This window comes from Agrilus planipennis, unplaced genomic scaffold (assembly GCF_000699045.2).
Source record: "Agrilus planipennis isolate EAB-ADULT unplaced genomic scaffold, Apla_2.0 scaffold386, whole genome shotgun sequence".
In the NCBI taxonomy this organism is placed as follows: domain Eukaryota; kingdom Metazoa; phylum Arthropoda; class Insecta; order Coleoptera; family Buprestidae; genus Agrilus; species Agrilus planipennis.
The window spans coordinates 42319-66655 of NW_020439288.1; the positions used below are offsets into that span (position 1 = coordinate 42319).

The 24337-nt window shown below is 32.5% G+C and overlaps 2 protein-coding genes across 6 annotated transcripts in view; one reads left to right on the forward strand and one right to left on the reverse strand.

The window, feature by feature from the left end:
- LOC108742994 (AMP deaminase 2) overlaps positions 1 to 14925 on the reverse strand; it is a 30537-nt gene extending 15612 nt beyond the window's left edge. Inside the window, exons 1-3 of one of the 4 annotated variants that reach the window (XM_018478385.1) lie at positions 11660 to 11711; positions 6984 to 7131; positions 3663 to 3801 (exon numbers count right to left, since the gene is read on the reverse strand). In XM_018478385.1, coding sequence (XP_018333887.1) covers positions 3663 to 3801; positions 6984 to 7131; positions 11660 to 11696 — 324 coding nt within the window. In that variant the 5' untranslated portion in view covers positions 11697 to 11711. Of the gene's footprint in view, positions 1 to 3662; positions 3802 to 6983; positions 7132 to 7480; positions 7680 to 11659; positions 11712 to 14313 lie in introns of those variants that run through there. The other 3 variants (XM_018478382.2, XM_018478386.2, XM_018478384.1) reach the window with 3 other exon arrangements.
- A 220-nt stretch (positions 14926 to 15145) lies between these two features.
- The window catches only part of LOC108742993 (nuclear export mediator factor NEMF homolog), a 43528-nt gene continuing 34336 nt past the window's right edge, over positions 15146 to 24337 (forward strand). The window contains exons 1-6 of one of the 2 annotated variants that reach the window (XM_025978301.1): positions 15146 to 15931; positions 16024 to 16213; positions 16271 to 16623; positions 17964 to 18135; positions 18194 to 18524; positions 18607 to 18776. In XM_025978301.1, the coding sequence (XP_025834086.1) occupies positions 16562 to 16623; positions 17964 to 18135; positions 18194 to 18524; positions 18607 to 18776 (735 nt within the window). In that variant the 5' untranslated portion in view covers positions 15146 to 15931; positions 16024 to 16213; positions 16271 to 16561. Of the gene's footprint in view, positions 15932 to 16023; positions 16214 to 16270; positions 16624 to 17433; positions 17909 to 17963; positions 18136 to 18193; positions 18525 to 18606; positions 18777 to 24337 lie in introns of those variants that run through there. The other variant, XM_025978302.1, reaches the window with a different exon arrangement.

The following is a 24337-nucleotide window of genomic DNA, read 5'->3' on the forward strand; positions in this document are numbered from 1 at the left end:
ATAGAGTTGTTCGGAAAGTCATTTCGTTTTTTCCCGACAGAGGATTTAATTGTATTCTTTTGCACCCAACTTCACATTTAAGCCGTATAATTTTTATATGCTTTGAGAGCTCATATAGCAAGGCTTGTGTGTGAAAAATTCCAATTAATTCTACGCAGTAGTTTTTGGTTGGTGCCCTTTTAAATATGGAGAGCGATAAGCAGCATTTTCGACATATCTTACTGTTTTACTACAGAAAGGGTAAAAATGCTGTTCAAGCCAGAAAGAAATTGACTGATGTGTATGGAGAAGTTGTGTTGACAGTACGCCAGTGCCAGAACTGGTTCGCTAAATTTCGATCCGGCAATTTTGATGTCGAAGATGCACCACGTTTGGGAAGGCCGGTTGAAGCTGATAAAGACGCGATAAAGGCATTAGTTGATGTGAACCGGCGAATAACAACACGTGAGATCGGATTGAGGTTAAATTTATCAAATTCAACAGTTTATGACCACTTGAAAGGCCTGGGATTATCCTCGAAGCTCGATGTATGGGTTCCCCATGTTCTCTCAGAGAAATCTGTGTCGCCGCATTGACGTCTGCGATTCGCTTCTCAAACGTCACGAAAATGACCCGTTTTTGAAGCGCATCATCACTGGGGACGACAAATGGGTTGTATACAACAACGTCAAACGCAAGAGGTCATGGAGCAAAAAAGATGAACCGGCTCAAACCATTTCCAAAGCCGATATTCACCAAAAAAAGGTGATGCTGTCTGTTTGGTGGGATTTTAAAGGAATCGTTTTTTTTTGAGCTTTTACCGGATAACACAACGATTAATTCGGAAGTCTACTGTTATCAGCTGGACAAACTGAATGATGCACTTCAACAGAAAAGGTCAGAACTAATCAACAGGAAAGGTGTAATGTTTCACCAAGACAACGCGAGACCTCACACAAGTTTGGTCACTCGCCAAAAGCTTTTACAGCTTGAATGGGATACAATGCTACACCCACCATATTCTCCAGACCTGGCACCATCGGATTATTATTTGTTCCGGTCACTCCAAAATTTTTTAGACGGTAAAACCTTCACCTCAAATGAGGAGGTGAAAAACCTCCTCGATCAGTTTTTTGTCAGCAAAGACCAAAAATTTTATGAGCGTGGAATTATGCTACTACCAGAAAGATGGCAAAAGGTGTTGGACCAGAACGGTCAATATATAATTTAATAAAGTATTTGTTTATTATACGAAAACTGTCTTTCATTTCCATAAAAAAAAACGAAATGACATTCTAAGATTATACCCCTTTGTTTACAGAAAAAAGTAAATTTATTAGTGATATATTCACCTCCGTTATCTAAGAGCTTTTACTTTAGTTTTTTTTGTTTTTCTAATATACTATATACTCCACCAGATCTTTGCTCTCTAATTTTATAACGAGAAAGTGTGGATAGTCGTTCAATATTGTTTGGAAATATGTTGCACTGTCCACAGAAATAGGTTTAAAGGGTCTATAGGTAAATTTAATTGAATAAATGAGTCATTTTATATATGTTTTTAGCCTTTAGCTACATTCTTTTTCAACCGTTTTCTTTTCTTCTTTTTTACTTAAGATCTCATTAACTTTTAATAGATATAACCCATTCCCATATTCACATTTTAATGAAATTTTTTTTCATTTACTTCAATTTTCCTTTTATCAACAATGATTTTATGTCCTTTAGAAGTCAATTTTGAGACAGACAGTAGGTTATGTTTCATGTTAGGCACAATAAGAGCTTCAACCGATATCTTATTTCTTTGACAAATCATTTTTAATTTTCCAACTTTGTTGGTTTTTAATACCTCTCTATTAGCTATACGAATTGACACATGGTTTGTCAAGGTTTTAACATTTGTCATATACTTTTCAACAGTTTTTAACAATTGCTAGCATCAGAATCTAAAACAAAACATTTGAGCATAGATTTGCTGCAAATAATTGTATTTCTTGTTCTGCATTTTTTGCCTGCTGTTTTCTGTCTCTATTTCTATGAAAGCTACTTCTATTTTTCCAACCTCTAACTCTAAATGGTGGCTTTCCTTTATTAATGTTTTGAGGATATTTTGCTAAAAAATGTGTTAAACTACTACACCTATAACATCCTTTACTAGTCGTTCTAAAACTTGTTTCACTTTCCTTATCACTAATTTCAGTTCTTGCCTTAAATTTCAATTCTTCATATAATAACCGAGCTTTCACAAATAGTTACATTTGTGACAGTTTCTATAGCTGTTGCTAAAGTGTTTTTTTTCCGGAAGTGACAATAGTAGATGACATACCCTATCAGCCTTATTTAAGTTAGTGCCATGCTCTTTTAGTTCTCTGATAATAGTGGCGAATTTAAGAAAATGTTTTCCAGTTTTTCGTTTGTTTAAATTTTTAAAGTAATTAGCTTTCACCACAAAGCCGACTTGGTAAAGGAACTTGATCCACAAAAACTCCTTTTAATGCTTCTAACTGATCTTTTGCACATTTACAGTTTTTTATAATATCTAGATGTTTATCAGGTACACCTTGTACAATCACTGACTGCGCTCTTGAATCAGTTTTTTCCAAGCTAATTTCTCTGCTGCTGTTGCTGTTGGTTTAGAAGGAGTTGTATTTATTGCGTCTTCGCATTGTTCTCGCCTTAATATGGTCGTTATTCGGGATTACCGATTATTAAAATTTGTTGCAGATTTCTGCATGTTTTGCTAAATACCTTTCCACTGGTACTAGACTAGGACCATAACCGGTTATACTTATTGGACAGTGATAAATAAATAGCTCTATTTATTTAAACATTTAATTGGAAAATAATAACTAACCAAAACATGAAATAGAAAAATTGTACATTCCAATTAGTATATTGCTGTCTATGGATAAAAAAAAACAGAACAGTAGAGAAGTCAAAAAACATAAAGTTATTAATTCCAACAGTCTGTTGTTCTGTTTATAGTTAATGAGTTCATTGTGGTTATCGAACATGTCAGACTACGAGTCGTCTGGTGCAGAAGAAAAAACGTAACACAGCGTTTTGGATGCGGAAAAAATTAATCCCAAATTGAAAACATCCTCCTCTTTACGACAAACGCTGCAATAAAGAGTATAGCGACCGCAGTTTGAAACAAAAATTATGGGGAGAAGTATGTTATTTTGGGTCCTATATTTAGTCATACAAATGCGCAAGAACAAAAAAAAACGAAATAAAGAAAATATAAACCCAACTAAAACTAGAGGCTCTAGTAGTCTACAAGACAGCACTTCTTACTTAGTTGCCAAACCCAATTTAAATGTGCTAAATTTTACAGTTTGACTTCCACATACATACATATACACATAGATAGTATGTTTCAAAATTCTATTTACATAAGACTGCTGCAAGTCCTGTGGTCAAAATACATCGATTGTGCAGAATTTATTTTTTTTCCACATTGATTCATTGCCCGAAAGAGGGCGTCAAAAGTGCCAAAAAGTAGTTTTTCTTTGATTACTCAAAAACGTTTTATACGATTCCAATAAAATTTGATAGATATGTTTATGAAACTACTAATTGATGATTCAAAAATCAATTTTCTTAAAAATTACTTCTACCTTCAGATAAAATTAAAATCTAAGGCACTGATCATGCCTTGAACATGATTAAATGTGACCTACCCCGCTCGTATCCTCTCCTGAAACTGAGACCCTCTGAAAATGCGGCACTATATCATGGTCCTCTAAATGAATTTGATCGATTTCATCTGCTGCTCCCACTAATGATGATTCGAAGTGATTTTTCTTGTCTTCTAAAACTCTATAAATAAGAAGGAACATATCACCTCGTTTCCTTTTAAATATAATTAAGTATGTATTTGAGTGCACATATTTGCATTGTTTCCATTCAAAAATAAATGTAATTAAATATTTACGGAGAGATAAATAAATGAGCTAGTGCTTTAAAAAAAACTCAACAAACGTATACTACTTTTCGCACATTTACCCATTCTGCTTATCTTATAATAGTTTATTAGTTGCATTTAAGATAATGTGCATAAACATAACACTTTACTATAAATGATAAATGAAACCTATGTAGTTAGAAATAATGATACATTAATAAATATGTCTTTTAACGATTCATTTTAATCTAGAATTGTATTTTAATTGACATACAGGGTGCTTATTAACATAAGGCAAAACATGAAGAGGTTATTCCCTGGGTTGTTCTAATCAGAAGCGTCTATGTTACTCAGATATACTAAGATAAACGGTTTACGACATTTGCAATGTTCTAATTACCTAAATATAACGTGTGCGAATAATAAGTGTGGCCCCAGAAAATAACCCTTTAAAATTTAAAGTAGAAAAATAAGTACATTAATTAAAGGCAAGGCTTTGTTGGAATTCGCGAAGCTCAATTATTAAAAAGATTTTGTACAAATTGATAGTAAGATTTTTGCTTCAGCATTAATAATTAAAAAACATTTTTATTTATGTAAAAATTTAATTTTGTCGGTGAATTTGATTTATTTAACAAATTAAAAAACATTTTGTTTTTTTTTTATTTATGGGAAGGAATATGTTTTTTTCGTCGAATGTCGATCGTAACAAAATTTACGATTGTATATCGCAACACTCATTCAGATTGAATTGCACTGGCGACTCCAGGTGGTTAACGTGGTAGATGCAGGATTTTAGAACTGCATGATAACCTAATCCTTAAAAGTTAGATGCTATTTTTTCAACTTTGGCTAAACGTCACCGACGGAATTATCTATAAGAAAAAAATCCAACCTACATTGTCATACCAATGTCACTAGGTTGAATGTTAACCAATGCTTTTCTTGTTTACGCAAACACAGAGGATTTCATCTTTTATTCAGGTTAATTCTATCCAAATTCAAAAGTTTGCGCAAACGCGGCGAAAAACTGATCCGAATGAATCATGAGCGCCAATAAAAATGAAGGTCATCACAACGATAACACCCACTTCGTTTATGTTGTCTTCCCACCGTAATCTTATGATCTTAAGTAATCAAATAAAAGTATTCTTCGCTTAATATGTTTAATATTAAAAAAGAAAATAGTAAACGAAATCGTTTCTAATGAGCGCCCAAACTTTTATTTGTACTTATTTTTTCCTTTTTTCTTTCATTTGATATCCATATCATGGGGTACTATGAAAATTATAAATCGCCATTTTGTTACATCCACCATATTGGATAAAAATGGCGGCATTTAAGTAACCGTACATTGTCACGTGAACAAAACATGTGTGCTAAATGTCAGCTTCAGTGGAAGTGAGTGAAATATTGATTACAAAATTCCACATACCAGTGAAGTTAAATAAAAGCTTTTAAAATCGATACTACTGGGTCAAATTGCGTGCTTACCACCGTCGAAACCTAAAGTAGATTAGCAAGACGATATAGGTTTTCACGCTTGCGTAACTTGCAACTAAGGACACAGATTTACCAATTCGGGATGCTATGGCTTCACATGTAAATGTTAAATTCAAAGCTTGTTTGCTTAATCAAAAAAATTAAGTATCAACTTTAAAACATGCACAGCTAAATCTATCTTTTTGAAGTTAATCCAACAATTATCCTATTTTACTTAATACAAGATATAGTGCAAAAATTAATAAATAATTTACTAAGAAATAACCAACACTTGATGTTAATTCTAAAATCGCTTTCAAGCTTTCTTAAATCTCATTTAACAACTTGCATTTCGGATATTTCTTGCAATAAGTATAAAAATCGGTGAATATTTTGTAGGCTAACCGATACTTAATTAAAAATAACAACTTCCAAATTTGACTTTTGGCAATATATACAAAAATGTTTAAAATACATTTTTTTTGTCAGAAACAACTACTAAAAAACTACGAAATTAAATATTGTTATTCCAACAATTCTTTTCTAACTGTGTATCCAAATCGAAGTTCACTTTTTATTCAACATTTGTCAGCTGATGTGCGGCGAAATTCTAATGAAATATTAAGTAATATGTCGCCACATTTACGCATATTTCCCAATTTGGATGTAACTTACCTAAATATAAATATAGAATAATAAATCCACTGCCCTCGTGTGAAACGTTCTATCATTAAGCATATCGTAGGCGTTATTCCACCGTCGGAACTTTAGACACTTCCTATTTTTTCATAACATTCTATGATTAAATATATTTTTAAAATGCTTTTCAGAATTTTCGTGTTTCCTAATAATACATAAACAAAAGACACGGAAAACAAAACAAAACATTTTTAACGTCGTAACCGCAAATATCTAATCATTTTGCTGTTAAACATCAAGTTTGAGTTTTCTTATAATGCTTAACTTTCACAAATTGTATATTTTGCAAACATACTTGAGGCATCACGATGAATCGGTCATTTAAGATTTTCAACCATTGCTTGTTTTGTTATGTTTAAAAATTTACGAGGATGCAATTGCTTATTAGTCTCATTAAAGAGGCGCCAGTCAACTGGAACATTCTAGAAAATTCGTTAAAATTGGGAAAGCAATGCAAAAACGATTCGGAGCATTTGATTTGGCACCATATCCCTAACAATTCAGCCTTTGCCGGAATGCTAGCATACTTAACACATTTTTGCAATGTTTTTAAAAATTTGTCATAGAGTACTCTAAAACATTTTAGAATATTCAACATTTTCATTGTTTTTGATTTTTATACAAAATTCTAGAACATATGAGAATATTCGATAAATTACTTTCGAAAAGATTCAATTCATTTTTACAATATTTGAACTAGTCTTTAATAATATTTTGAAAACTTTAAAACCACGTTTTTTACTAAAGAAATCAACAACCTTATGAACAATCAATTCTTTATGTTTATCTGTTTGATATTATGTTGCTATATTATATTTTTTATTAGTTTCTCGTTATCGTAGCATTACTTTTTTACCTTACAGTATGCTTCAATTTTTTATTTTATACTTTAATTTTCTATTGGCTCGGAACTTACTTTTCATTTAGTTGTTTTTGCAAAATTAACTTTTTCTCGATTTGTTCAATTGGATATTGAGGCACTTCATACGGAGCAGATATTTCATTGGATAACTCTTGTCCTTCACTTACAAAACGAGGAGCATTAAACGTTGGACTTTCACAACCTATAAATAAAGAAATTAATGTTTAACACATATTATAAGTAAACGTTATACATATTGTTACATATAATACAAAAAAGAAATGGTTTCATAAGAACGGCATCTATTTTATAAAACATTGAAGATGCTTTTGCAAGATGGGCAATTAAAAACCAATACCTAGTGTTTATTATTGACCATTTACGCCTTAATTTGCTTCTAATTTTCCTTTGTTTTTATACATACTGAATATTTAAAGTTAAAGCTGATGTAGATAGTTATCCGTGTTTTTAACTGTCTATTACGACTTACCTTTTTTACTCGTGAATTGAAACAGATTTATTATTCTTTGCATAAAAATAAAGCACTTTACCTGTTCGATCTTCGTCGACAAAAGAATTAACCCTTAAAAAACTAGGGGAATTAGTTTCAGAAGTATCGGAAGCAACCAAAAGAACACCTCTTGAACACATTTTACGTATATGTTGTTAAATAAAATAGCATAAAGTAACCTATACAGTTTTACTGGTATATGTATTCACGCACGTTCTGATATAGCCAAGAACACGAAAATTGCTGGCAAGGTTACAAAAGATTTTGAAATAGACATAATGACAAACACAATATTTCGAATGCTTTTATGTGAATGACTATTATTTTACTTTGGTCAAAATAACTAGGTATGCGTATTGTTAAATTATTACTAAAGATAAATATCAATGCTTGTGGTAATGTAATAAAAAGCATAATGTAGAGTAAATTAAGTAAGTACACATATTGTACAATTGTTTACTTAACTGACGTTTACATTCATTACTCTATTCGAGCGATAAATATATGTAGGTTTTACATATACTTTACGTATAATGTCAAAAAAAAAAATTTGATTTGTATCAGAGGGTGAATTGAAGACGCATATCCAGTCAATTATTAAAATCAAAACTAACCACATTATTTAGACTAGTTAACTGTGAAAAGTTCAAAACGTGTACAATAATTATAAATTTATTTATCAAGCAATCTGACGCAATTTCCGCTCTGTCATGTTCATCAGTGAAAAAAATGGCTAGCTGAATTTAAGCATGGTAAGAAGAGCGTGAAAGACGGAACACAGCTCTGGAATACCTTCAACCTCCAGTACTGATGAAAATATTGGAAAAGGACTGGATTTAATTATGGAAGACCACAAATTAGAAATTGGAGAAATATATCACAGTCAACGAATTGGAGTGTAAGCGAGTTGGTGCCGCAGCTGATGCTTTAAATCGAACCGCGACTTTTGCGCAACTGTTTGGAATTATTTGAAGGTGATCCATAAAACCTATTGCAACGATTTGTTACTTTGAACGAAACAAGGGCTCATCAAAATACTTCGGAAACAAAACAGTAATCAAAACAGTGGAGAAAAGAAGACCCGATTCATCAACCTTTAAAAAGGCTAAGTCAATTTTGTCGGAAATAAGGTAGTGGCTTCAGTGTTTTGGAACTCAAAAGATGTGATTATGATTAATTATCTTAAAAAATATTTTAATAAGTTCTACCCAGTTCGACTGACCATAGGTATCTATCTATATTTAAAAAATAATTTGCTCTAATTCGTTAAAAAAGTCGATGTTATTTGCCATATATTGTAATTGTTCATCGGAATATGTTTATTCACTATCGCGAACGCAATCTTCCGCTTGAACTGCCTGAACCAATAACGAATTTGTAAATTTGGTTTGTATAAACGGTATGCTTTCTTTTAAGCCATTGTGAGCTATCAAAATGTCCTTCTACCGAATGTTCATTAGCGCCTTTGATTCTTTTAACCAATCTTGTACTAAATTAGAGATTTGTTGAACCACTTTAACACTGCGTAAATCATTTCGAAATTTAATTGGCCAATTCTAATAGTCAATAATGTTTGTTTGGGGACGTTTTGTGTCTTTTCCGTAAAAGTACTAAAGAGTCGCAGGGAAAACAGGTAATTTTGAATTACATTATATTCAAGATTTTTAAATATTTTCTCCGAAATACGTCTAATCACACTTTTTATCGCGTCTGCACATGGCTCTTACCAGCCTGTTTTGCCGCTTCAAATACTAAAGCTTGTAACCATGCTTCACTTGGAGTTTTGTTGCGTGCTAGTAGATTGGCATTGGTTGGTTACGGCTTTTCACTACATATGATATACTGTTCGTTTCAAGAAGTTAAAGATATGCCCCTTCCTTTTATTAGGATGCGCCGTAGCATAATTCTAAATTCAATCATATTTGTCTGCGAGAACTAGACAAAAGTGTACAGTATCATTTGCAAAATTATTTAAATTGCCTAGTTAAAATTTAAGAATATGCTTTATTTAAAAGCATATTTAGCCAAAAATAATAACAAGTGAATTAACTTAACGTTCTACACACCTATAAAACCTTTGCTTTGTTTTCTATTGTTAATAATAATATTGTTAATTTTTGTTTTAAGAAATTGTTAAACATTTTCGTCTAGTACTGTACAGTTCTAGCCGATCTCCTAGGACCGCCCATCGAGAGCTCTGCTTGTTCAAGCTTGTTCCAACTATTTCTGTCTTGCTTACGCCTAGTGTGTATTCTTTCTATCTTCGCGCATTTACTTCAAAGTCATAATTCTAACAAATTGAAATGGACTGTATCCTGTTGTAGACGGTTATTGCTGATGCTGATGTTGATTTCTAAACGGTTAGACAGATGACGAAAGCCATATAAAAGAAACTCGACTTAACCCCATGACCTAATACTTTTAAACCTCACGCATACGTGATCACCCCATTACAAGATATGTATTCTTTATTCGGCATTTCATTGGTCGTTTAAAAAATAAACAAAAAAGGCAAAACTGAAATCTTTTCTACGATACTTGCAAATAGTGGATAAAGTTACTATTTATTTAACAAATTACAGCTGTTAAAAACCTACCCTCCCCTTGGAAAAATATTTAACTAAGCCCATGATTATTACTGAAGTTCGCTTTTTCATTTTCCTTTTGATACCCACGGTTTCAATTACTTCCAGAAACTTCTATGCAATCCTTCGATTCTGGCAAGAACGATCTTCTCTATTCGGAAGCTTTCGATTGACATATGCTTTGTTAGAGTAACTAACAATAAACTTCCAGAAAATTCGATGAGATCCAGTGACATATTGTTTGTCAAAGTAACTCAGCATCGATAGAAACTTCCATAAAATTCTATTGGACTCTTCGATGGCGTCAGAATCGTTCTTCTTTCTCTGGGAGTTTTCCAATAATATGTTACCTTATCGCATCGGATGGATGTTATGGAATAGATTTCCAAAACCTCCTCTATCTACCGTCTACCTTTTTCAATCTCACTGCTGGCATCAAATATCACGTAATCTCAAATACCCTTCGGTTTTGTAATTCTTTTCTGACTATTTTTCAAATGATACCACTATTATTTATTAATCACTCGCTCACAACTCGCCTCCTGACACTTCTAGTTCGCCTTCAATCACCTCATAACTAGAGTTATATTGTTCGAGAAAGATTGCATAGTATAATCTGGGTACTAGAGGATTCTGACCTTCTTTGCTATATTAGCGCATCTTGGCAACCCACTATACGCTACACTTGATACCTCTTTCCGTATGGTGGATTGCCTGCAGATGATAATATTAACTGAATTAATCAGCGAATTGAAAATACTAAATGAATAAAATCTACCCGGGATAGAACCCCATCCGAGTATTATATTAATGGTACAACTAAAGGTTTAAAAAAAGTAGTTGAAGAATTAGAATTTCAGTCGTTCAGTGACAAATAAAGTTTTAAATATGTAATAAAGGTTTCTTACCAACAAATAAGGTCAGCAAGGATGCCCATGAGGTTTTCAATCACAAAGACATTTCATCAGTTTAAACAAATTTTACTAACATAACAGTGGACTACTTATATGTGGAAAACAATGTAACTGATACTGAAAAAAATCATTCGAAGTGGTCTGTATTCTGCCGAAACTGCCAGACGCGGATCTCGATTTCGATCTTTTTGGATCTCACCAGCGCGTCGCAGACAGCTCCGACAGAACACAGACCAACTTTTACCTTTTGTCTTAATAGCGCGTTTTAGAAAATTACGAAAATACGAATTCAGCAAGTACATATCCATATATTTAAATGGACCTTGTTGGAGCATACGTAATCCTAAAATGTAGCATCATACTACAGATGGTGTTTACCGCGCCATTTGTGGTATTTTCTAAAACTGATACTGAATTCACTGGGAAATATTTTGTTCATTGCTTTCTGATTCGAATATCACTAACTTATTATGAATAACAACTGATTCTTCAACTTTCTATTTCACTGGCAAGGCAAATCAATTTTTCACTATTTTACTTTTAATTTTTCTACAAACTGATAGTTGTAAATGACCACAGTTTCACGTTTTTTTCATAAAAATTATATTTCTAATCAAACATAAAAGAGGTAGGTACCTACTTTTTTGTAACATTTTTTTTCTTTACTCACTATGAAACTACTCACGATAAAATTCTTCGAATTAAGTAAATATTCAATACCTTCGTCTGCATTGGTGTTTATTCCTCGATTACTCATAAAAAATGCATGCAGCTAAAAATTAATTCTTGAAAAACCTTATTAAACTTATACTAGGTATATTTTAAAAACTTAAGAGTTTTAAATTTAACACAATATACTAAACAAATACTTTTGACTGATGTCAGGATTTGAAGGCCTACTTGTTAACCCAACTTAATGTGCACTTATTAAAAGAACAATTACATACCGAAATACTGTTCTTTTCAAATATTTAAATAAATTCTTATTACGATTATTTTTCCAATGGCATACTGGTTTTAAAAGGTGTTCTGCATCACACTACAAAAAAATAAATTTCAAATCACTGGTCTTTTACCATTTTTGATGCGATAGTTTCTAAGAACCCTCCTTTACGTACTTTAATGAAAGGATAATGAAGGGTTTCATACGTTCGAAAATTCCAGGTAAATTGAAGAAGTGTAGTCAGATGTACAGTACATGATAACAATATATTATGAATTTATTAACTTTTCGACCATTACGTATACCTACTACCAATCTGAAACCAAAAGTTCTCCACGGATAAATATATATGATACATATGGTATAGTCAAAGATTGAAACTCCGTCGCTGCTATATTAGGTTAGTCTAAGAAAACTTACAATTAGTCAAAGTCTAAACAATTATGCGCTTCAACCTTTGCCTAATCATTTTTTGACTACCTATGCCTAGATGAATCTAACTTGCACAGTCAAACACCGAAATCTATAATAAATTAGATTAAGTTCGGGTTATTTTCTTTCTAGAAAAACAAATGAAAAAGGGGCAGGAAAAAATGAATGAAGAATTAATGAGAATAAGAAAGACATGACAATGAGACAAGAAGAATTAAAAAAAAGCTCAAGAAGAATGAATGCGCATAACTCGTCTAATTTATATGTGCAATATATTACACAGAAAGAAAAGTAATTAGTTTCCTTAATAGTAACTTACTAAATCGGTTTAACCTCAAACGGAATTTAAGTGTAAATAGATCAATTGCAACTTTCTCAAAGCCCATTGGTCACAGACACCAACACCTCTACATTAGTCGAAAGGAAAATTTATTTTGCATTATTATAGAAAAAATACATTCGATTAAAAAAAAAAGTTATATCTGTTTAAATTTGTAAAATATTAAACTATTTATGATATATTTCTTCCAGAAATGGAATTAAAAACCGCAACCCTTTAAGTCGTTTAGTTTCTGAGATATTTAAAATGGCGCTAAACACTGCAAAAGTCAAATTTTCCAAGAAACGTGAAACAACTCTATAACGGTGCAACCCAAGTCCAATAAATGTTAATAAATTTGAAATTATTTTTTTATGAGAAAATCAAAAATGCAATAAAAGATAAGGGTTTCCATTTGAAATAGCGAAGTTATGGTGCATTTCCAGTATAACCGGAAGTCCGCCATATTTGAAAATACTTTTAGGTTATTAACACTTAACTCGATACAACTTTTATTTGAAATACTTTTTTGTAGGTACCTACACGAATTAGTTCGTACAATAAACAACTAGTTGACAGTGAACTTTTGTGTTTGTGACACGATATGTTTATTTAAAAGTTGATATCAGACACATCCAAAGTTTGGAGATTCTTTACTAGTTGACATCAACTTCGTTATTTTAAATGGAACAGCCTGTTTACGATTTTGAATTCTACTTATGAATTTAAGTAGACTTTCATAATGCTTTCCTAATCCCAAATTTTAAGGTTTTGGAAATATTAATTTTTTAAGAAGAAGGTAACACGGCAGTAAGTAACGTAAAAGCATGCCTATTTTACAGTTTTGGTACCTACATAAGAACACTGGAGCAATAAATCCTCAGGAGAGATATTAGGTATTTGAAAGTAGAGTAATTACATACAGTGTTAAATATTTAATACCGGATTTAGCAAACTTCGAACAATCGAAAGCTCATTTTTCCAATTGGAACACGCTGTATGTAGTTTCAAAGACTTATGCACAATTTTATTCTCTTTTGAATAGTACTACGGTTCCCTATACCAATCTGTATAAATTACTCACTGTTCTTTGAGAAAACAACTAAGATAGTTTAATTTATTAAGAAGATGGCTGTGAAATTCTTAGCAAAACTTCAAATACCAACAAGTTAATTGTTGTCACTTAAACACCCATAATACTGTTTAATACCAAATTAAATACTTTGATTCGCAATATCTCCAATTCAAAATTACTTTTTATTAGGAATGGAAAATGAAAATAGGTATTGAAATTTTGACATTCTAATTTTAGTACTTATTCAGATGATAAAACAATAAACAGAACCCACAGAGTGGTAAATGGTACATATATATAAGCCCATGATTATTACTGAAGTTCGCTTTTNATATATATATTTTTTCTTTTATTGATGCAGAAAAATACATACATATGTATATATTATATGTGTAGTAATTACCTTATGTATATGAATTCATTGTCAGACACCACTATGTATTTGCATGCCTACATCTTTAAACATATTGTCAGTACTTATGCATATTGTAGGTATATATTACTTAACGCTGAATAGACAATTTAATGGAGAAAGTAGAGGTTGATTCATAACCCGATAAATACAATAAATAATGTTTTCTTCAATAACATAACTAAGCACTTACCGTCTCTTTGTGCCTTGATCGTTTCTTCTGCTGCGTCACCATCAGTATTTGAGTAAAAACACATATGATTTTGTTTACATCCGTTAATATAAGAGCTGGCCATCGTATTTTCTGATACTTTTCAAAATATTTTAGATCGTTTAGAAATATACAATGATTCAGTCAAAAAAAATTAATCCATTTAACGACATATGCATCCAGACAACAAGCACAAACAAGAACACCACGTAAGTTGTACGGTTATGTTCCGTATTACATGCGTATTACAGCTGATTGATTATCCATGAAGTTTATTCACTAATAAGAAATGACTGAATCAATATTTTAACATTGTACCTACCCAACAAACGAAGAATTAAAATCACTTATCACCGGCTTTAATTTTGGTATGTAAAAATGTGTAATAACAGTTAATTGTAATTCTGTCTGTTATTAACGTCGTATGAAGGTAATTATTAAAATCGTTATAACACGCCGCATTAAAAGAAAAAAATTAGAAGTTGAAGTAGTTAACCCAAGTGCCCAAGCGTAAATAGTGTTGTCATTTATTCCAATTAGTATTGATTTCAATGGTGAAACTTTAACTTCTTACTGCGCGTGGCAACACACCCACATACAAAAAATCTTGGCACAGAATACTTTCAAATCAAACAATACCATTTAATATACCTACAATCTACAATTCATTTCAGATTTCAAGCTTTTATATACTTTGAATTATCATCAACTTTTGACACTGACAGTTTTTCTATGGTTTTTCTTTATCCTAAACATATCTTACAACATCTCTTACAATTAGACTTAAAGAGAGAGGGCTCGCACTCTTTAAAGCGTCTACTTATGCTTAGAGCATATATACATGGAGTGCTAGTATACCCTTGATACACGTCCGTTTGATACGGAGCTTTATTCGAAATCTCGGTTGATTAAAGTAAGGTCCGAAAAGTTAATCCCCAGGATTTTTTTGTAATTTTTCTTATTTTAAGTAACTAGCATTAGTTCATCATTTGTAAATCAGAAGTAATCGTTTGTTCCTCTTCCGTTTATTAATAAAAAATTAGACAAATTTTTACTCTCAACTTAGCTCTCCCCTTGCAGAAAATGTAACTTTTTTTGCTTTAAATTAATCAATTATTTTCTAAGATTCTTTAAGATTGTGTTCCTGTTCGAGTTTGAGGTGCTTTTTACAAATGTGGCGTACGAATGATCATGTTGCACAGCAGTTTGTTGAGGTAAAAGAAACGCTGATTTTAGGCGCTATATTGAAACTAAAATTTTTTCCATCAATACGAAGTGTGTAGTATTTTTTTTTTGCTTGGTGATGATTTTGTATGGACCGTCGTACGGAGGAGTTAACGAAGTTCGAACAGCGTCATGGCGTACGAAGCAAGGTATTGAATTTGCAAGGTCTTCGTGGACAAAAAATTTTGGGTAATGAGTGATCGCTGGTAGGTATGCGACGTAGGGAAGTGATAATTCGCTTTAACTTTGCGGCGAGTTCTTTGGTGTTAATAGGTTATTAGCCCGACTTTGAAGAATTCGGTAGTCTGAGGCAGGCGACCAATGTACCCTTAAGAGTTCGGTGAAACCGTTCGATGCAACCATTCGCCTGAGTGTGGTAAGTAGTGGTTCGTGTGTGTTTCAAACCCAGAAATCAAGAAAGTTGTTTGAAAAGATCTGATTGTTTACCAAGGTCTGTTATGGTTGCAGGAATGCCAAAGCTAGCTATCTATTGGTTGAAGATGGCTTCAGCAACAGTTGCTGCAGTGATGTCTGGTATTGGAATTGCCTCAGGCCATCTAGTGAAGCGATCAATAGCAGTGATATAGTATCGGAATCCTCAGTTGATTGGTAATGGTCCAATGATGTCAACGTGTATGTGCTGGGAACGTGTGTCGGGGTATTAATTTTCTGAAGTTGACTTCGAGTGTGACGTGTAGTTTTTGATCTTTGACAGGGTATGCATTCTCGTGTCCACTGTGCACAAGCCAGAGAATGGAACTTCTCCAATATAATACGTCGACGGACGTATTTTATTCCCTTCAACATCGCAGATAATTACTCCGTCAGTAAGTGGTAAATGGACTGGCAGAATTAAGAGGCCAGTTTTGGAGTCGTTTAATAAGCTTTGCAATTCTAAGTCATTACGCTGTTTAGCGACCATTACAGTGTAGTCGAGCTCGACTTGGTGATTGATTGCGTCAATTTCCATTCCGGGGAGGCTTTCTGCAACACTATTGTCCAGGCCATGAATATAGCGGACATGAGTGGGGAACTGACTTATAAAGTTAAGATGTTTGTGCTGGCGCGGTAAGCTTTTATTTGGTCGCTGAAAAAATGCATAGTTTTGTTCAATTAAAATGGTAGTTTGAATTTAATTATCTACAATAAATATTCGAGAAAAGTCAGTTCAAGCCAGTTTACCACCAAACCGTTCTGTTCAGTAACATAACTAAAGTTTGTGTAAATTAATTACATTTAGAGATATATTTGTATATATAATGTATTATTTCGCGATAAAGGTTAAATGATGGCCCCCACCCCCCAATGGGGTGGGGATGGGGGGATCGAAAGAGGCGGTCTCCCCCACCACTGTACCATAAAAAGTTCGTGGCGGTCTCACCCCCATAAAAAGTTATAGGGGTTCAAAGTTAATAAATATGCCAATTTTTATACATTTTTATGCATGTAAATATTTATATAGTCATTCTTAAACAATATTCAAAGGTAAAACTAATGGAAAAATACATAAAAATATTGAGAAAGTTATATAAAACATTAATTAGATGTCTTTATCAATAAGTTAGGTTAGGTTAGGTTAGGTTATCAGATATTGTTCAAGTGACCACCCTCTTTCGATCCCCCACGTCCACCCGCTTGAAAATATTTTTTTTATTGAATTTTATTTGAATTATAGTGTATGAAAATTGTCAAAATAATAAACTTTCAACCCCCATAACTTTTTATGGGGGTGAGACCGCCGCAAATTTTTATGGGGTTTTACTCAGGTGACCACCCTACCCCCATCCCCATGTAATCCCCATAACTTTTTATGAGGGTGAGACCGCCAAGAACTTTTTTAGGTACAGTGGTGGGGGAGACCTCCTCTTTTGATCCCACCATCTAGACGTTTACCTATTTCGCAATAAAAAACGGAGTATTGAAGAAGTATATGTTTTGATGCCACTAGAAAATCGCTTGACCGACGCGACGTAACCAATCAAAATTCTAGAAAAAAGACAACATTAGTTGTCCAGTAGCGCGACCTACGATCACATTGTCTCACACGTTTCTGTCTGTATTTACTTCATAGCTAGATAGAGAAAGTGCAGTCCATTCTTTATGTCTATGGTTCTCATACCTAATAGAAATAACCTCATTAATCCTTTGAATAACAAATCTCTTATCATAGATTATACTCTTGTGATTTGTTATTTAATATATAACAGTTGAAATTTTTTTGATAAAGAATTGCAGTTAAAAAAAAAACAAAAGAAATTGCTTTACAGTGTAATTTATAGATAATTAGTGAAACCAACATGAAAACTAGATTTAATTCTTACGACATTGTTTGTGTTGTAGCAGAATTACAGAAGTATAACATTTTATTATTTCACTGATCATTGCATTTATATTTAATAATTTTTAAGAATCATAGGAATGAGAGTAAATAACATATACGATGTTGATAACAAGACTTATTTAATAAAACTTCACAAAGGTGACGAGAAAAGGTTGCTTCTACTTGAATCTGGAATTCGAATACATATTACTAATTTTGAATGGCCCAAGAATAATAGTCCTTCAGGTTTTAGTATGAAGGTAAATCACATTTAACTGCATTTAATTGTGTAGTATCTGAACATTGTTTACTTTGTAGTTACGTAAACATCTGAAAAACAAACGGATTGAACTTGTGCAGCAAATGGAAAGAGACAGAATTATAATTTTAAAGTTTGGAAGTGGAGAAGCAGCATACTCTGTGATTTTAGAGCTTTTTGATAGGGGGAACATTATTTTAGCAGATTATGAAATGACAATTGTTTCTGTTTTAAGACCGCACATTGAAGAAGATAAAGTTAAGTTTGTAGCTCATGAAAAGTACCCTGAAAGAAGAGTAAAAGATAATACATTTGATGCTGACGTGTTAAAGCACAATTTAGAAAATAAGAATAATCAATCTTTAAAAAAAGCTCTTCTACCAATGCTCGGTGAGTTACATAACTGAATTTATAGTATATAAAACCTGAATAGTAAGACAATCCATGTCTACTGTTCTTTTCTGTTTTGTAGATTATGGTTTACCTCTTATTGAACATGTTCTTATAAAGTATAAGTTAGAAGACACGAAAATTGGAAAAAACTTTGATATCAGTAACAATACTCATATTGAAAATTTAATGCTAGCACTACAAGAAGCTGAAGAAATTGTAACTCAAGCGAAAAATAAACAACATTCAAAGGTTAGTGACTTTATTTGTATTTTGTACAATGACAATGTGGAAAAATTAATGGACTCTAGAAAAATATAACTTTTTTACTTACTGTAGAGTATTGCTTAGGGTGGAGACAGTTGTTTGAAGGTGGGATAGGCTCTTTTTTTATGTATATGTTAATATCAAAGTTGTTCAAAAAGACCAATGCTAGCTGTGGTTGTTAGTATAAAACAGCCATGGCTAGCAGTGGTCGCAGTCCGCCTGTCTCCTCCACATGAATTCAAGTAGATTTTTATGCAAAAATTATATATAACTACCTACTACATAAACATGAAAAATAAAGTTTAATTGGGTACAATACTTTACTTAAATTTGACAAATAAATTTTTATTTATTGTACAGTACTTGGCAGTACACTTCGTTTATAGTGTTATGTAGTATAATTTTATAAAACAATTTTATAAATATAATGTAATTTTAAGTAGGTTCAAAATGTAAATAAATATAAATATCATTAACGGTAGCATCTGCAGACTGCAGATTATGCTTATTGGGAGGTATAAGTGAGCAGAATTTTTTTGGCATGATAAGTAAACATTTATTTTTCAAGATTATTTTTAAAATACATTTGGTGCTAAAGTATTAAACCACAATAAGAGACTGTGATACGGCCACGGCTAGCAATGGCCATTTTGAAAACAATAAAACGACTGCTAGCCGTGGACGTTGTTGGACATTGATTCTAACTATATGTATATTGATAAGAAAGTGATCTATCACTTGTCATTATACAACCACGTCATCTAAAATAGGCAGCAGGGTTGAGATGACTTAAATCAGTTGATTTTATTTCATAATTTCGTAAAATGAAATCATGATCAATTTTAGAAAATGAAATCATCGATTTTTGATTTAAAAAAAACAATTTTTATCAAGGCTGAGTGGCAAAAGTGGTTACCTAACACACGGTCGGGTTAGGTATCATATTCTGCCGATACCACCATTTTTTCTTCCTTTAAGATAATTCAGTACACAACTATTTTGACTTCATTGTGTTTATTAGGAATAATGTGTCAGTCGAATACAACTGAAAACAACAGCCACCTCAAAATTGGCGCCGGTAGTCACATCGTGGCGCAACTTCGGCTAGTTTGATGCCATTGAAATTGGTATTGTACATCATGTATACAATGATGTTCCCACTGAGTAAAGAGCGGGTCATCTGGAATGTTACTTTTACGCCGTAATCTGGTTACTTAAGACATTAAAGTTACGTTGTGTTGTGTGAATATGAAATATTCTTTTGTACGTTACGTAGTAAACTCACGTAAATAACTTACGGTAACGTTCTACGTCACATAGATTCGCAAATTGGCTATAAAATGAAACATATCATTCAGTAGGTACTTGCCATGCCATATATGAGCACAAAACAAAAATCATTTATATATGTTGCTGTTAAACCAGATAAGAAAGTAAAAGGAAAATATTGATCTTAACTGAAGATCGACCTCAAGCGATTATTAGTTTTAATAATTACTTTCGTTCGTCTCCATCTCATTTTCTAGCTGAATTCGGAGAGCATTATCCAAACTGCGTCGTGTTTTCATTTCATTCATCGACGAATTTTTAATCACTGACCAATCGTTTCAAGAATCGATTATTTAAGAAAACGAAGCAAACCAGCTTTTAGGGCATTTTGTTATCCGTTTTTTTTATCTAATAATAATTGGTATAGTTAAGCCCTCGAATCGCAAAAGGTGTAAATCATTAACAGCTTAATTTACCAATCATAGAGACAGTTACCCTACGCCCGTCCCCAAAGGTTAAGTATTGTAATGTTCGTGGGCTTAACAAAATTAACTTCGAAGACTGATAACGACAAAAACTATTTATTTACACTAATTATTAAAGAACTTAAAAACACTATTAAATTATTACTAAACTTAGGTTATGAATTATTCTATTTATTTACACTACTGTTGATATATCACTATTCACTGCGTTATTTATTTCACTGCCATCACTGTCAATTTATTTCTCGATTCACTTCTGCAACGGTCAATTTATTTCTTCCTCTCTCGGCGATCGTCTGTTCCTTTAAATACTCTTTTATTTACTTTCGGGACCCTTCTCGAAACGTCCGGATAGTTTCTTTTTTCTTTGAACTGTTTAGCTGCTTTCTCAGAACGCAGGTACGACACACACATTTACAAATACGGCGCACATGAAGAAAGGCGCTTGCCGCTAGTCGGCGAATCGATAAGCCGTTCATGCACACGTGTGCCCGATCGCACACAAACACACTCGTGCTCGCTACCGTATGATACAACTTGGCAATTTAAATAGTATAATAGTGTAAAACAGATTTGAAATGGGAAATTCAGATGAAACTTTAATACTTTTTGCGACTAGAGTCGTTGGTCTATCTATACTTCTTTTTGATAATACCGTGTATCACTTCAACTGGTAATTGAACTTTTGTCACACAACAAGAATAATTTGATTCATTACAATTCAGCTAAGAGCGGCTACCTTTGAGTGCGGGGATATGTGATTCAAAATCTCGCTGCTCTAAGTATTTCGTTACATCACGAAAACCTTTTCAAAAACAAATTTATCGTCTTTACGAAGTAGTTTCATTAATCCCGATGCTGATGTATCTATAATATCGCGCATAATTTTTACATCGTTGTCATTTCCCGAACAAGAACCTAACAAATTATATAAGGTTTATAGAGTGGTACCTTTTTCCTGAATATGATTTGTACTGGTACTCGTTGTTGGAACTTTTTGGATTTGAACCATCACAGATCAAAATCAACTGATCTTCTGATGTATTGAAAAGTTCTTTTGCAATCTTGATGGTTTCGTTTTATATCCGATTATCTCTATTAATATTATTTAGTCCAAAAAGAAAAGGAGAATCATCTTTTTCAAATGCATTTGATACATGAAATATGCTCATATAAATCTAAGAAAGATGAAATATCATTTGTTTGTGTGGTGCGAGTCGTTTAATAAAAGCAACGTTTTGTGAATATTTATCTTTATAGAAAGTATTCTCTAATTCTCTAATTCAAATTTATTTGCAACATTCGACTTTTATTAGAAAATCTTGTTGATTCACGAAGAGAAAAATTGTGGAAAAATTACCATGCTTGTCACTATAAAGTGAGTGCAAGAAACATGTATTGACAAAATTCAATATTAGTCCAATAATTTTTGTAAGAAAACCTTATAAACTTTACTAGAAAGCATAGGAACTTTTACTGTTCTAATATGGAAACTTTTTAATTGTCAGTCAAAAGCAACCGCATTATGAGATAGCAATTCTTTAGGTAACCTAAAACCTGCTTTTTCTTTCTTCTAGACCTACTTTCATTTCTTCTTAACCCGCTTTCATTGCTTCTTGACCTTATTTAATAAATGTCACGTAATGAACGCCTTCTTCACTATTACTGAATTTATTTAACTATTTGCTCTTTGTAATTCATCATCATCATAAGTCGTTAGTCCTAAGACTGGTTGGGCACGTACCTCCACTCTTACCTATCCTGAGCTAAACTTCGCATTTCTCTAAAACTAGAACAACCCACATCTTTAACTATTTGCGAACAGTAATCTACTCTAGGTCTACCTCTACCCCTCCTAACTCTTGTTTCTGCTTCTAATATGTCTCTCACTAGACCTTCTTGCCTGAGAAGGTGTCCTACCAACCTATCTCGTTTATTTCTTATTGATTTCCATAGTTCTCCTATTCTTTCTAATACCTCTTCATTTCTAACCTTTTCTATTCACAGTATCCTCATCATTCACCTATAACACCATATTTAGAACCCTTCTAATATTTTCTTTTCCGCCGCGCCCACTGTCCATATTCTCGAGTATAGAAGTGACTTCTTTTTATTAAAGGTGCCACGACCCTGTGCTATCCTCTGCTTTATATCCCTACTACTCCTTCCGTCCTGACTTATCTGATTTCCTAGGTATCTAAAATCAGCAATTTCTTCTAATTTTCCGTCTTCTATCTTCATATTCGCTGTTTCCCTACTTTTTCTTCCCTTGCGTACCAGTATTTTAGTTTTACTTTCTTTGTAATTAAGACTACTATTATTAATTCACCACTATTTCAACACGCTCGAAGTAACTAACTCGTTTGACTTTGTAGTAACTATTTATACAGGGGCTGGACATGTTCTAGAATCCTTCAGAATATGGCGTCTAGAAAATGTAGTTTTCTCTGCCACTATGTATGTTGGATTGGCTACATGTATGTGACAGTATATTTCACCGATGTATTAGAAGCATTTTGGACTAAATACTATTAATCGAGATAATCTGATACAAAGTGAAACCACCAAGATTGTAAAAGAATTTAGTTAGACATCAAAAAATTCCAACAACGAGTACCAGTACAAATCATATTCAGTCCAGAAAAAGGTACCACTGTGTAATTCTTTTATAATTTGTAAAAGATATCTTGTAGACATCATATAGGTTCTTATTTGGGAAATGACAATGAATAATTATGCGCGACATTTTAAATTCATCAGCATCGGTATTAATGAAACTACTTCGTAAAAACGATAAGTTGTTGTTTTTGACAGTTTTCATGATGTCACGGAATATTCAGAGCAGCAAGGTTTTGAAGCATATCCTCGCACTCAAAGGTAATCGTTTTCAGTTGAATGGTAAAGAATCAAATTATTTTCCTTATGTGACAAAAGTTAGATGATCAGTAGAAGTGATACACGGTATTATCGAAAAAAAGTACCAATTACTACTAGTTAAAAAAATGGATAACAAAATGACCCAAAAGCTGGTTCACTTTGTAAGGTCACTTGTTTCCTAAATAATCGATTCGAAAAACAATTGGTCAACGGTCAATAATTCACCGATGAAATACTGATGTAAGTATATAAAACCATGGTGCAGTTTAGATACTACACTCCATATTCAGCTCGAAAATGAAAGATGGAGACGAAAGAAAGTAATTATTAAAACCAAAAATCGATTGTGGCCAGTTTTCGACCAAGATCAATCTTCTGTTACTTTTGTACCTGCTTTATCAACTGTATATACATATGTATATTATAGATTGATATGACAATTTATAAAAAAAATGAAGAGGTGTTATGTCAAAAAAGGCAAAAAAGTAGCCGTGGTCGTTTGAAGAGTAGTATAAAATGGCCACGGCTTGCAGTTATCGTTTTATTATGTTCTGAAACGATCTTTACGTATTGCTAGCTGTAGTCGCTTCACAATGTACAAAGTCTGCGTAGCCTTTCCCCAGGTTTTAGCGTTACTTTAGGAGTTTACACAATGTTATATAAAAGCTTAAAAGTAAATGTTTATTTGCCACACAATATTTGATATTACATTTCAAAATATTTTATGTAATATATAAAAATGTAATTAATATATAACATTAGAGTACAATCACTATTTCTTTTTACAAGAGGTGTCACTTCGTATTACATTGTACATTAGTTTGTCGACACTTACGTTTTTTTTATCCTTACTATATTTATAAAGTTTTATTATAAAATTATACTATATTTATAACATGTACTGTCAAGTCATGT